Raw genomic sequence first — 15,167 nt, 5'->3', positions numbered from 1 at the left:
ACCGTCTCAACCTGGCGACCAAACGGTATTTGGCGGAGCACGAGGACCTCATCGGAGCTGTGGCCGCGTTGGTGGCGGCGCTACGCACCCCAAGAACCGCGCGGAGCTCCGACGCCACACGCCACTGGCACCGCTGCGGGCGAACGCGACCCGGTGGAGCTCGAGGCTCATGATGCTGGAGCGGTACGTGCGCATTCGTGACGCGATCAAGCACGTGGATGCAGTGGATGACCTCGTGCCAAAGGCAGCTGTTCATCGTCGTGTCATCGCTCTCGTAGAGAACCTGAAGACGTTTAACAGCGTCTGCAAGAAGCTCCAGGAAGACACGATCTATGAGCGCTGTCCGTGTCGTGTTCGACAAGATGACCGAGATCTACCCCGTGACTGAGGAGTACTTGCTCCCTGACGCCCACATCGTGCATTCACCGGCGTTTGAGAGCGCAGTTGTGAAGGTTTGTGTTCTTATGTTGCATTTATACGTTATGTTGCTCATAGCTAATTTTCTAACTGCTGCTTCTATTAGGTGGCAGGAGCACGCGGAGAAGAGCTGACACCTGAGGAGCTAGAAGTGTTGGAGCCCTTCGAGTTGGAGGCGGCTGCGGAGCCCACCCCAGCAACGAGTGAACACGCGATCGCGCAATGCCGCAGAGGACTTTGCGACGGCGCTATTGCGCTCGGACGCAGCCACACCGCAGCTGTCGCCACGCTACAGCCCCATCGTGGCAGCTATACTGCCGACGAGCAACCTCTGCGAGAGACTTTTCTCGCAGCGCAAGCTCGTCATGACGCCGCAGCGATCGTCACTCCTCCCGGTCAACATCGAGATGATCGTGTTCTTGCGCACCAATCGTTAGTTCTGGGATGCTAACACCCTTATGAGTGTCGACGCAGCTGTTGCCGACGAGAACTAGACGCATGGAGTACAATACAATAGCTATTGAACCATTATTTATTATTGATTTTCTCACCCTACATGTATTTCCTATTGGTGTGCAGATTTGGTAGGGCATTACTTTATTGTAATGTCCGAGCACTGGTCCTATATATATATATATAAATATAACGTAAGGAAATGTGAAATTTAGTATGAATCCCCCGCAGGCTCCTGCCCGTGCGCGCCACGCGCGAGAAGCAGCTCGTGCTCGAATACCACCAAAGGTTTTAAGTCGAAAATGTAATCTTCAAAAATCAAACTATTTAACCCTCCCCCCTGCCAACGCCCTTAAGAGCAATGACTACCAACAGAGATGTGATCGACCTGTGTGTCACTGCAGCACTGCAAATTCAGCCTGAAGTATTTACTATCTGAGATGTTTGACGGCAGACCCCTGTTTACAAAGTTCAAGCTTAAACCGTGACTTCACCCCTACTTAAGTGTGTTCTAAAGTCACCTACCCGAAATTGGATTGCCACCCACCTGCTGTTATCTAAAAACATGGATTTTGCCGAGTCCTCAATGAGGGTGTGTAGGGTTCTCTGAAGACAAATGGGCCAGAGCGAGACTGTTGTGACTCAAATAAAGAGGCTTGATCAAACTTGGGTGCCATACCGTGTGGCTCATATAACATGTGTGGATATAAGCAGCAGATATACTAAGTTCAAGTCAAATGTTTGGTTCCACAAGATTTTGCTCATATAAACGGTGGGGCTCAAATAGGGCGGATCATATAAACAGGCTTGCCCATACTAAAATTCAGGAACTTATACTCCATATGAGACGGCGTCAAACAAAAAAAACTAATGAACCTAAGTGCGAATCGCGATTTAAGCACACCGTGCCAATGAGGGGTGTTTGCTCTTTTTTGAGCCCCTGTACGACTTCTAGAACCAAGAACCCACCAAGTTACAGCTTCGTCAAAAAATATCTCCCGTCCCCGACAGAAATTATTATTCTTTATTTGGTGTCCAGACGTAAATTGCAAATGACACCGCCCGTTTGTTCTGAATCGTATCAGAACACTTTCGAAAACGAACGTTTGTTTTCAAATTCAAAATAGTGACTATGGGGTGATTAGTATCAATATATTTTCTGATTGGGCATAAATATCAACGTCGCACTTCCGTCATTTTTTATGCATCACGCCCGCCTTGCTTCACTTGCGCGACCGTTTCGGGCCAAGGGGGTCCTCTCCTTCGTCATTTCTACCACGGCGGTCCTGGTTGGCCTTTGCAGTGACTTCCATGGCGCCATGGTGCTCTTTATGAGTTTGCTTTGCTGTCTTGGCATCGCCTTCTAGTTGTTGCTTGGGGCAGCGTAGATGGGATCGTTCTGAAACTCATTCGGCACGTACAGACGGATTTGTCTGTGCATATTCATCATCTTCTCGGGATTTATTGGTGGCGGGCTCAGGTCTTCTAGGAAGTGAGTGAGCATGCGACCCACATTAAAGATCTCCGTAAAAACACCGTCAACTTTGCGCTGAAGATCTTGCTCGACAGGCTCGTCGTCCGGCCCCTTCATGCACTAAACGACTCCGGGCTTGGCTTGCTCCACGCTAAATATCTGACACTGCTGGACCCCCACCAATGTCTCGTAGAGTTCTGTCATAATAGGCTTATAGTTCTTGACAAACGCGTCATCTCGCGAGATACCACCGCTGTATTGGTGGTAGCAGCACCGTCCACAGCAGCAACTATGTGATCTATATTCCAGCAGTTCACCCGACCCACGCGTTTGCGGATGTGACCGAAGCCACGGTCACACGAATTTTTTGTGTGCCCCTTGACGAAAAACGTTTAGTCGACGCGCTCCAGTGTGCCCATCTGCACTTGTGCCACGAAGAACTTGACAACTAGGTTGTTCTTGTTTTGTCCTGAATAGTTGCCTGCGTAGACAACGAGGTGTTTTTGGTCTGCTGGAAGCACCACCGTTTGAATGAAGCGTTGAAGCATTGAGTTGATCTGGTCGCTGCGCTTGCCACTAGTAAGCTCGTTGGTTTGTGTCCCCTCATTCTCGTAGAATATCCCAAAGACGTTTATTGCAAGCAGCGAGCAGACCTACCAACGTGACGGGGCACTCAACCCATGTTTGTAGTGTCTCTTGGGCGCATGTTGAGAGCGGGAATACGTTGCTGAACACGCTGAATAAAGAGGTGGTAGGTCGCAGCTGCATCTTCAGGAAACGTACAGGTTGACATTAGGCGTCGTGATAGGAGCTGCTTTCTTTCTTGAAGCGCGCCAGCCACCTCGTCGATTCGTCGAATTTTAACGCATCGAGGCCGTGTAGCTTGCGGTAGATGTTTCTGCGCTTGCCGTCGTATGTAGCCGTTCTTCACTCGTAGCCACTTGCCCTTTCGTTGGAATACACGAGTGTGGAGTATCCCCTCCACACCACCGTACTTGGGCAACGACTTCCACTTCCCAAACGTCGCACCGATCGTGCTGTGACCTGTCGATTCTTGGAGGTCCCAGTAATTATTTTAACGATCGTTCCACTATCCTCGCAACGTTCCTGGAGCGACGTCGTGCACGATATCGAGGGCGCGGAAGCTACTGCCGACGAGTCTCTTTTCTGCTCAACAATGATGGCAAGCTTGTCCTTGATGGTGTAGCTTCAGCGTTTCTGCTGGAGTTTGGCTGTGGTCATCGCTGTAGATTTGAAAATGAGAGCTAAAGCAGTGGGGGCAGCCCGGTTTGGTGCAATGAGGCGATAACGCGGGCATTCTAGGCTCGATCGCTGCAAGCCCAGATAATGGCTGGGAACTTGAGACCACAACAACCGAGCTTAGGCTGAATAGTGCGAAGAGTTAAATTTCGACGAGCGCTATAATCGAACTTTTCTCTTTGATTTTCAAAACGCGAATATTCGAATAGAGCACCTAGACGCAGTGTGCGGGACAAGACGGCAGACGTCTTGGCGGGTAGGATTTCATGAGGACGGTCTCTTATCTGTAGCTTTCGTCCGTGCGACTGAGCGGTCAGCGAAGGCAATATATCCATCACTACCTGGTGCATAACGCTAACGTTACTCTTAGCGACGAATCAGATTACGAATGCCTTTGTTTCTACTGTAGTACGCTCAAGCTTAACATTTAGTACACCGGGTTATTCAGTAATATTGGATCGATAGTCGAAGTATTCATGATTGCTGTTCAATTCCAATTTATAGCTGCAATATACTTGCAAGAAATGCTTATTCAGTGAGTGAACAGTACTTTGGCTTGTTGGCCTTGAACGTCAAACGCCTGTGTACTTCATCAACGCGTTTAAATCACATGTCAAAGCAAATCGTGAACAACGTATAGTATCCCAAATCCCCCACATGTGAAATATCATCTCATAGCCACTCAATCAGTTCAAAAAGTGATACCTTTTGTTCTGACTCAATTCCCTGCTCGCAATTTTGCATGCAGTCCTTTGTGAAGTTGGTATCTATACCGAGATGGTGGTGATCGAGGCCAAGGTCCGCTTGGTTGTCTATGCAGCACATCCATCAAAATGAGCTACAACCATATAACAACTGAACAGACTGATTTATGGCTGTGGCCATGGCATGACTATGATGCAGCCCCTTAAAAAGTTAACATCTCTATTACGTCAGTGATGATCGAGGTGGGAAGCTCTTGGTCGAAACAGCTCTGGAAGGCTTAAGGTCCGTGGTGCTCGTTACTAGATGAAGATATTAGAGGTCATTCGGCTCTAAATGAGTTCCAAGAACAGTTTTCCTGCGGTATTTCCTCACATTATCCAATTTCGACGACTGCTTAGCACTATCATGCTGGCGGAAATTCGTGGCGAAAGTTAATTCTTAGGTTGTAAGATGACATTAACGATTCGTCATCCATATCGTTTGTGATATTTTGGGTCATGACAGTGCTCCTACCAGTAGCACGACCATTCAGTAGGTTCACAGCTAGCAAGGTCATCCAAGTTTGAGAGGAGGTCACAACGCATGTTCTTAAATAGTACACACTGTAGCTTCAACATACAAGCCACTGTCCTGCAATCAATTACTCCTTCCTATAATTAACCTTGCGCCACTCCTAACAATTGAATGGGTACAACGATTTGTTGGACGGTTGGATATTTAATATTCTACCCTCCAACACCGGTTGCATTGATCATAACAACTCGATTGGCTCTCGGGGAAATATAAGAATGGCCGTCAGGCACCGAAGTTTGTTGACTACGCCGACCTCACCCCATCCTGGAGCATCTAAATCCGTATACGATTATAAGTCCAAAGTGGCAGCATAAAACGGCAGTATATTGGCTCGTTCTTTCAGAAATTTCTTGAGATTGTGTTGGAAAGACACATTTTGACTATTCAAGAAGGCGTGATTCTCTGCTTTTTTAATATTATTATGATTAAGCTCAGATACGGACCAATATTAATGTTCTACTGAGCCGTCATTGAATGATATCACTTAAAACGCGTAAGGTGTCAATCAGAGGCCGAGATTAGACTTGGGTTCAGTCAGCTCTGTAGCTAAAAATACATCAAGAGTAGACCTGTCGTGCAAGTGCATATCCATGCCTTTGATATATATAATATATGTGCTAATGATCTGGCTCGCCGCTCTTGCTCTCCCATGCATCCGAATCTTATCCTGTGAAATTGTACAACCCGGCAGGGCGGTCGTAATCCTGTCTGAATCAGTAGCACAAGAAACGGTGCCTATGCAAATCAAGGCCACGCGAACAGGGCTTCAACGAAGGTCGAAGCCACGGTGAGGACGCTTGTTAAAATTACTACTAGATCAGAAGACAGCCCCAACCGTCTATTCCCACCACCGCCACCGTTCTCATACCAATCGGCTTCAAAGTATTAGTTTCACTATGCTATACCAATTCTAAATAATAATATCTCTCCATCCTATTAACCCTAATAATAACCAATCCGCATACACTCACCTTCCTTCTGGCGTGGGCGTACCTTCGTCTTGTCATTCCTGAAACATCCAGCAAGTGAGATGACCGGTCCGCGCTCCAGGAACTTAGCTGAATCGATGTCATCTTAGCCTAACAGCCTGACTACACTGGGTTCGGGTGAGTTCTGTTTTGGAGCAGTGGCCATGGCTTTGAAGCAGGTGCTGTCCCGGCTGTGTCCTCCTCTGGTACAGCGTCGGCCGATTCTTCTTTGCTGTAAGTAAAACTCTCAGCTACGGCCAGGCTCAGTGCCAACAATCAATACACGTGGCTTGAGCTACGTCAACTACGGCGGTATGGTCGTCTTCACCATCGCCGGTGTTGCGTGTGTCTGCGCCACTGCCGTTAGCACTACAGCCACTTGCCCCCAGTTTCGTAGGTTCTGCGTCGCCATCGCTTGATCCAGCTACACGAGGAGACTTGTCCGTTGTTTCTGACGCCTCAGTCGACGTGGCGGATGTAGCTGCGAATCAGCACTCACTTTGACGGGACGGATGATGACAGAAACCACGTTTCCTCGCCGCCCAGTTCAGCATCCTCTCTCGTTGTACAGCCAACCTCACCTTCGGGGTTCTTTGATGAGTCAAGCGAAGGCGAGGATGGCCCCAATAGCGATCTTCGTCGCTTGCAGCGTGGGATTGACTCAGGTAGTTCGCGCAGAAGACGCATCCTGGTAACGGCCGCATGCATTTCTACAATTCAGCGGGGCCTTAGGGGTATGGGATGGGATACGGCTATCTTGATACACTAAATAGATTGTATAAGTTTCGTACTTCGCAATATTTTAGGCAGTGATTCCAAGGGACAGTAAACCCAACGTGCTCACGGTACAAACATGAATTGGACAAATATTCCCCATTTGACCGTTTACCAAAACACATATTAAAGTTATTTGGTTAGTGATGATGGTCTGTTGAGCATAATGCGACGTGGTATCTATAAACTTAAAATATTTTGCAAAACGTTTCGAAATTAAACGTAATATTTTAGATATTAAGCCAATAATGAGAAATACGGTAATATTTGGCTGTAGGGCAATTCAATATAACGTTTTGCATGTAGCGTTTTCATGACTAAATTGCTGGCACACGATTAGCAATCACAAATGCTTCATAAGTGGACGTGCGATCTCAAACTAGGAAAATCATGACGTACGTTTTAGTTTCAGACTTCAGGTACGACATCTCCTTGGAGTGGGTATTAATGCCTTCCACGTTGCTTGCCTCGATACCATGAATGTGCTTAATTTGATCACCCATTGGGTGCAAGTCGACTGTAATGGGTCTGCTTAGACCCACTACTTAAGCTTACACGTGTGCGCACGTGTATGAGGAAGCGTAGGAGTAATTTACTTAAGTTCAGTATACTTGTATCCACAAGTATACTTAAACCTAGATAAAGGAACCGAACGATAGCTTTGGTGCCAAGTGAGAACTGTATTGATTGTAAATGGGGTTTCCTCCTAAAACTGATATTTCTAATGAGAGGTTCTGCCATTGGATGGCTGGCAGAACCCCTATCTATTGAATGACTCTCATTGGTAGAAAGGTGTTACTTTCGACCAGTCACATGCTTTTGCTATGAATGTGGACCACCCTGTGGTGGTCACCTGAATGTATTCCTTAGTGCATGTTGCACTAAGGTAGGAGGTGAACCGAATATGTAGCCCCGCTACACCATCCCCCCGTTAGGATTTGACGTACCGGTCTCGACACGTCAATCCGTATTTTCTTCGGGAGAACACGTGCTCATTCCCAATGAGCATGCCAACGACGTCTTCGTCCAAGACGCCGGCCGCTTTGGCAACAGCAAGTGCTGTCGTCGCCTCCAAGGCGACGACGGCTGCTGCCTCAGCCACGACCGCTACTGGCATCGCCTCGACGGCGATGCCGACAAGCGCGGCAACAGAGAGGCGACTCTCTGTTGCTGGGTACCACTCGAGATGGCATGAGAAACATGCCATCCGAAACAAGACAGGCAAGATCATTGCTGTCGAAACCGGAGTGGGTATCTACTCTCCGGGTGGAGAGGGAGTTCCCCTCGACTACGGAAGCGAAGTCGAGGAGGGGGAACTCGAAGGAGACAAGGACATCTTGTCTCTGGGCCACACTGACCCCAATGTGGGTCTGCGTCGTCCACGCGAGGACGACTCGAACGCTTCGGGATCGAAGCGCTCGCGCAGCGGCAGTGGAACACCGTTCGCTGTCGCTGGAGCCTTGCCGACTCCGCGGGATGGAGATGACTCCACTCCATCCGCTGCTGCTGCGGCCTCGCGCACTGAACCAGTGCGCGAGCCGTGGATGCCGTCTCAGTTTGAGATCAGCAGCCGATTCGGTGCTACTGTGCCACCGAATCCGTACGCGCTGTACTCGTGCAACGCCATCGTTGACGATGACGTCGCGAAGCGATTGCACTTTGATCCGCTGACGAATCAAAGGCGCGACTACTACATCGGGCTCTTCCATGAGCTCCGATGGTTTGCGAGCAAGAAGACTTCTCGCAGAAGCAAAGTGCCCGAGTGGCAGGCACTTTGTCAAAGTTGGAGTGCCTTTGTTGAAAACTTCAACAAGAACCCCGCTGGCTATCGCGACCGGATTAGCCAGGCGCGGGAGCGCTACGAGAAGTTCTCGAAGCGTGGTAAACTTGAACGACTGCACCATGGTGCAGTCGGTATTGGACTTCCTTGCGCAGTGCCTTATGACGCTGCTTGTGAGTACTGCTACCCTGGAGCAGTACGCATCACCGAGCGGGACGTCAACGGGTACACGTCCATGTGTGTACCTGACGATCTCAAGACCCTGCGCGCCAGTTTTCAGGCGCAGGCGTCTTCTAGTGCTGCGGATATTCGCAGCACTTATTCGAGTGCTGTAGGCGACTACAGCGCTCGCCCAAGTTTTACGCCCTTCGGCAGAGGTGGTGGTGGCGGCCTTCGTACACCGTCACCATTTCCGGAATGTCCTCCATCAGGACATTCCGTGATTCCCACGTATCGTGTTGGGGAGGAAATCCTCTCCAACGAATACGAAAATGAACCGGACCTCGGGTCTGGTTCCGATGACCAACAATTCGCTGGACGATCCAGCGAGTTGCCCCGCGTGCGTCTCGCAACGGGGGTGGGGTGGGGGGGGGGGAAGACGCCCCGGGTTTGGTCAACCAAACCTTGAGTCTCGCTTGGAGGGTGTTGAGCGTCTCCATGCGTCGCAGTTCGCTGCTCTGCGTCAGGAGCTGAGCTTGTTGAAGGCTCAGCTCGCGGAGGTTGCGCAGACGACCTCGAACGTAAAGGTCGAGGTCGGGACGAGGCTCTCCGGCACCTTGAAGCGCGTCGCCGCGCTCGAGAGCGCTTTGGCGAGTCACCAGACGTAGGTGACTCGTGCTGCACGTACGGCTTCAGTCGCCCAACGTAAAACGTTGGGTGCAAGCGTATGCTGGACGGTATGTCCAGTGTGTACGCGTTGCCATGCTTCGCCAACACGGTGAATGGCCCAATGAAGCGCGGAGCAAGCTTGCTTGCTCCGAAATCGGAAACTGCATGTTTAGCTAGGTTCTGCGTAGCTAACAGAACTAATGAACCAACTTTGAATTCATTTGTGTTTCCCCTGCCGGTGTTATCGGCATTCAGCTTCTGTCGATCGACAGAAGCTGCTATTGCATCTTGGACAAACCGAATTACGGCTTGTCGACGCTGGACAAAGTCCATTGCATCCGAGCTGAACCCCTGGTTCAGTTCGTGCTCCTTGTTCGCAGCAGGCCCGGCCTGCGCGTGTTGTTCGTTGTCGTTTAAAGTGTCTACGCCCGTCATAGACACTGTGTTGTCGTCGCCATGACTGCGCGCAGTACGTGCGCGAGTCGTCACAGCTGATAGATTGCTTGTATCAGCGTGCTTATCCGGTTGTTTTGAATTAACCGGATACCCTCCACCACTTAAGGATGGGGCTACCGCACCGAGTACGCTCGGTACGCGTGAGTGCCTCAAGGCATTCACGTAGAACGGTGTGTGTCCTGTCGAGACATGCACCGAGTTGTTGATGGCGAACTCCGCCATCGGCAAGCAGTCGCTCCATTGATGGAACGAGTGCGCGTAGCTCTTCATGGTGTCAATCAGCACGCGGTTGACACGCTCTGTTTGTCCGTCGGTCTGCGGGTGATCCGCAGTCGACATGGACAACTGCGTCCCAAGAAGTGTAAACACTTCTTGCCAGAATCGCGCTGTAAGCGCGGATCCCGATCCGACACGATGTCGAGTGGCATACCATGGTGTCTAAACACCTTGTCAACAAACAGACATGCCGTCTGTTTGGCTGCCACCTCGGCTGGTACTGCAGCAAGATGCACCATCTTGCTGAAGCGGTCAACAAAGACCACAATACCAGTCCTCCGCTTGTTGTCTTGCGGAAGACCAAAAACAAAGTCCATTGAAATGGACTGCCAGCACTCCGACGGAGTCGGTAGTGATTGAAGCGGAGCCTGCGAGTTGGGCGCAGGCTTCACGCGTTGGCATACCTCGCAAGCACGAACGTACTTGCGTACCCACTTGTACTGGTGACTCCAGTAGAAGTCACGCGTGAGAAGTAAATATGTCTTCTCACGGCCAGGATGTTCCGATGTCGGGGCATCGTGGTACTCATACGTGATCTTGAGCTTCAGCTCATGATCATCCGGCACGACAATGCGATCTGCGTTGTCGTCGACTGCGCTGTAAAGCAGCAGACCATTGTGTACACGATAACGGTGTACACGAGCACGAAGGTGTTTGGCCAGCTTCTGACGAGACTTGTCAGAAGGTGTGGAGAAGTACTCCAACAACTGCTTCGCATCCGCATCATGTGCGTATGCGGCCTTCACGTCATCTGACAAGGACGACGAGGGTGTAGTCGTCCTGATGACGCCAACTGTGTTGGCGTCGGCCTCGTGCACCGCATAATCTGGTCGACGCGAAAGTGCGTCGGCCACGACATTCAATCTTCCAGGTTTGTACTCAACCTGGAAGTTGTATTCAGCAAAGAATGACAGCCACCGTGCCATTCTTTGTGATATGTGCGGCGACTTGATCGCCGTACGCAACGATGCGTGGTCGGTGTAGACTACTCCCAAGTAGATACACTCGAAACTTTGCGAGTGCATACTTCATGGCAAGGAGTTCCTTGTCGTGTACCGGGTAATTGCGCTCAGCTGGTTTCAGCTGACGCGATTGGTAGTAAACCACTCGATCACGACCTTCGTGATCGAGTTGCATCAGTGCGCATCCGATCGCGAAATCGGATGCATCACACACAACGTGGAATGGGCGATCTTGGTCGGCCACCGCCAAGATCGGCGCCTCAGTCAAGCCCAGCTTGACTGCTTCAAAGGCCTGCTGACAATCAGCAGTCCATTCCCATGCAGCCTCTTTCTTTAAGAGCTGCGATAGCGGGCGAATCTTGCCCGCGTAGTTGCTCACGTACTTGCACAAGTACGTGGCGAGTCCAAGGAACTGCCGCAGTTCCTTTCCGTTTGAAGGCGTAGGCCATTCATTGATCACTCTGACCTTTCCTGGGTCAGGGCGTACGCCGTTCTTCCCCACGAGACACCCAAGTACGGGTATCTCGGTCGCCCCGAAGATACACTTCTTCAGGTTCGCGTAGAGCTTGTGCTTTCGCATGAGCTCAAGCAACTTGCGGAGATGCTCTGTATGCATCTCCACATCCGATTTCCCATTCACAGCCCGGCTGTGAATGAACACGTCGTCGAAATAGCTCGGTGCGAAGTCGCGCACCGAGCGCAACAAGTGCGTGACGCATCTGTTGAGCGTCGCTGGGGCGTTCTTCAGCCCCTGCGGCATCACGAGCCACTCCCAGAGCATGCCGCTCGGAGTGCTTACCGCCGTGAGAGGGATGTCACTCTCACGCATGAGGATCTGATAGAACCCGTCTCTCAGATCCAGAGTACTGAAGATAGTACTCGAGGTCATCGAATCGATGATCACATCTTTTCGAGGTATCGGCGTCTGCGCCGGTACCGTCGCATCGTTCAGCTTGTTGTACGCATGAACGATGCGCCACCCGCCCTGTGGTTTCTTCACACAGAACGTAGGCGCGCTGTGCGGGGATTTAGATTCCCGCACTTGTCCTGCCTTGCGACGACTTTCAAAGAAGTCGTCGATTGCCTTGACTTGCTCACGCGGCAGTGGCCACTGTCGCGTGACGCAATACTTTGTTCCCGGCACGAGATCAATCTCGTGCTGAACACCCTTGTCCTGCGGTAACTCCGCAGGAATGTCGTCCGGGAGTACATCCTTGTACTCACGCAAGACCTTGTAAAAGGGGCTCGCCTTGAGCGAGTCCCAGCCTTGCTCGTCGAAGCGTTCCTTCTTCGACTTCGCGCTGAGGGCGTCCACACCCTCAGAGATGAGCTGATTCAGCTCTTCTGCTTCACACGTCATCCTCTCGACGTCCGAGAGGATGCAGATCTGCTCGATGCGTCCATCGTGCAGTTCGCGAGCGAAACGCTTCCAGCTTGTGACTGGGAGCGACATCAACTCCGACGCTAACGCCGGAGGATTATCCAGCCTCATCTTCTTGTATTGGAGACCAATACTCGTACGCGTCAAGACACTCAATGTCTCGACGGTCGTCTCCAACTCCTGTGTCTGCCCGGCAGACACTGCTTGTAGCGTCTCGGTCCCTGACCGAGACTTGCGCAGCTTTTCTCGCTTGTGCCGTTCACTTCTCGTGCGCAGCCCGGCTCCGCGAGTTTCTTCTTGTCCAGGCCCGGCCGTGGACAGCTGTTCCTTGTCTTCGCCGGCGGGTTCTACCCGCGGGCGCACGCGTTCAAGCCCGGCTTGATCGCGCACCGCTTCGTCGTGCAGCCCGGCTGCACGCGAGCTCGCAAGCATCTCCGGTGCGGGACGTTTGCAACCGTCCGCACTGCTTGCAGCGTCGGCTCCCAGAGCCGACGCGCCTTCTTTACTTCTACGCCTAACGGCGGAGTGTCTTTCGACCAATTGTGTGTCGACATTACCTGTCGACACTACCGCGTCCCCCCGGACGCTTCGAGTCCCTCTCGAATCGGATTGAACCAGGCCCTGCTGATTCGTTTCACATCTTCTTCCAACGACTCTCGCAGTCGTTGGCGTTCGCTTCGGGTGACCGGAGACAGCCGCATTCCGCGCTGTCTCTGATGGAGGGCCGCATGCACCACGTGGTGCATGTGCTGTGCCGACAGGGCCATCGCTCTCTGTCGCGCTGCTGCTGCTCCCGAAGCGCACAATCGTGCGCTTCGTCCAGTCGATCACCGGATCATGCCGTGCAAGCCACGGCATGCCCAACACCATATCGAACTTATCGTCCAGTTCCAGGACGATAAGCTCGTCGACGAACTCCTTCTCTTGATAAGAGAAGCGTACGCGTACGATACGCTTCTCGGTTCTAACAACGACACCCGTTGCTAGTCTCACTTCCAATAGACTTCGAGGTGTTTTCACCTCCTCGAAGTCAAGCCTTGGAAGGCTCTGCAGTCGAACAAAGTTGTTCGACGCTCCACAGTCCACTAGAGCACGAAGAGACTTCTCTCTCTTCGAGCTTACCTTCAGGATGACAAGGTTCGGCTTGTCATCTTGCTTCTTGCAGTGAAATTGACTCTCACTGGGGGCAGCGATCTTCATTGCAGCGTGTCCGATGTCGACACGCTCGATCGCATCACCAGCAGGGCGCCCCGCGCCTGCTGGTCCCTTTAGTTTTTTGATTGCCCGTGACGATACCCAGTATCGCCACGACGGCTCCTCGCCGCGTGCACAGGTGCTGTGCACTCGCGGGCATAGTGACCGATGTTTCCGCAGCGGAAACAACGCACATTCGTTGATCCACGACGCTGCTGGTTCCCAGCAGCGGTCGCACTCGAGAGGTCCATTGGTTCGGGACCTCCCGACGGCCTTACCACCGGTCGTGGCATCGGCCGCGGGGCGTTCACATGCAGTTTAGCCTGTCGCAGACTAAACTCTTCTTGCATTGCAAGCGCAATTGCAGCCTCGAGAGTATTTGGATACTCTCGGAAGAGATAGGTCTTCACAGGCCCATCTCTAAGGCCCTTCATGAACGTGACGACCTTTGTCGCCTCGTCGATCGGGTTGGTCACGATGTTCGAGACCAAGTACCGTGCCCTTTGGGCGTAAGCATGCACGTCATGCTTGCCCTGTTGCAGATCGAGGAACTCCGCCCTCGATCGGAACTCGTTCTGCGGGGGCTCAAACGCTAGTTTGAGCTCCTCCTTGAACTCTTCGTACGTGCTGAAGCACGTAGGGTCCGTGAGTCGGCGTCCGTACGCCCAACTCCTTGCTCGTCCGCCAAGACATGACATGGCGAACGCAACCTTCGACAACGGGTCGACGATACGTCGAGCCGTAATGGCAGTGTCGACCTCGACAAGCCAACGGAGGAGAGGTTCGCCCTCTCTTCCAACGTAGCTGCTTACGTGGAGTTTTAATGACTCCACGCGCGGTGTGGCCGATGGCAACACCGAAGTTCGAGCAGCGGTTTCACGCTGTTCCTTCACGATGAAACCCAGAGCAACACCGTGTTGCTCCGTCGGCGATAGCGTTCGCAACATCGTTGTTACCGCCGCTTCCCCAATGACTGTTGACAGTCGTTGGGGGGCCTCCCACTCTGTTCCGACAGGTGGGAGCAGTCTGCACGCGCAACATGCGTTGCAGACGTGTTTGGGCTACCCACGGACATGTTACTGTCCGAGGGCAGGTTCTCAGCCCCGCGTTCGTATTCCATACGAACGTGTTAGTCGGTCGTTGGACGGACTACAAAGTGCTACCAGGTGTAATGGGTCTGCTTAGACCCACTACTTAAGCTTACACGTGTGCGCACGTGTATGAGGAAGCGTAGGAGTAATTTACTTAAGTTCAGTATACTTGTATCCACAAGTATACTTAAACTAGATAAAGGAACCGAACGATAGCTTTGGTGCCAAGTGAGAACTGTATTGATTGTAAATGGGGTTTCCTCCTAAAACTGATATTTCTAATGAGAGGTTCTGCCATTGGATGGCTGGCAGAACCCCTATCTATTGAATGACTCTCATTGGTAGAAAGGTGTTACTTTCGACCAGTCATATGCCTTTTGCTATGAATGTGGACCACCCTGTGGTGGTCACCTGAATGTATTCCTTAGTGCATGTTGCACTAAGGTAGGAGGTGAACCGAATGTGTAGCCCCGCTACATCGACTTGCTGGCAATGCGGCCCGTCAAGTTTGGAGTACACCTTCCAAAAATGTTGATAGTCAAGAGAGCACACCTCATTCAAACCCCATTTTTGAA

The 15,167-nt window shown here is 51.6% G+C and overlaps 1 protein-coding gene across 1 annotated transcript; it reads right to left on the bottom strand.

The window, feature by feature from the left end:
- Window positions 1-13,575: 13,575 nt before the first annotated feature.
- KRP23_5152 (Retrotransposon-derived protein PEG10) lies at window positions 13,576-14,448 on the bottom strand (the record flags this gene model as incomplete). Its single annotated transcript, XM_067890191.1, has 1 exon — window positions 13,576-14,448. The coding sequence occupies one exon, from the start codon at window positions 14,446-14,448 to the stop codon at window positions 13,576-13,578; it is 873 nt and encodes a 290-aa protein (XP_067746756.1).
- Window positions 14,449-15,167: the final 719 nt, after the last annotated feature.

Source organism: Phytophthora ramorum, assembly GCF_020800215.1.
Source record: "Phytophthora ramorum isolate Pr-102 chromosome Unknown Phyram_PR-102_s0004, whole genome shotgun sequence".
In the NCBI taxonomy this organism is placed as follows: Eukaryota; Oomycota; class Peronosporomycetes; order Peronosporales; family Peronosporaceae; genus Phytophthora; species Phytophthora ramorum.
Note: the sequence above shows the minus strand (reverse complement) of the source record. Positions and strands in the feature narration are given on the sequence as shown.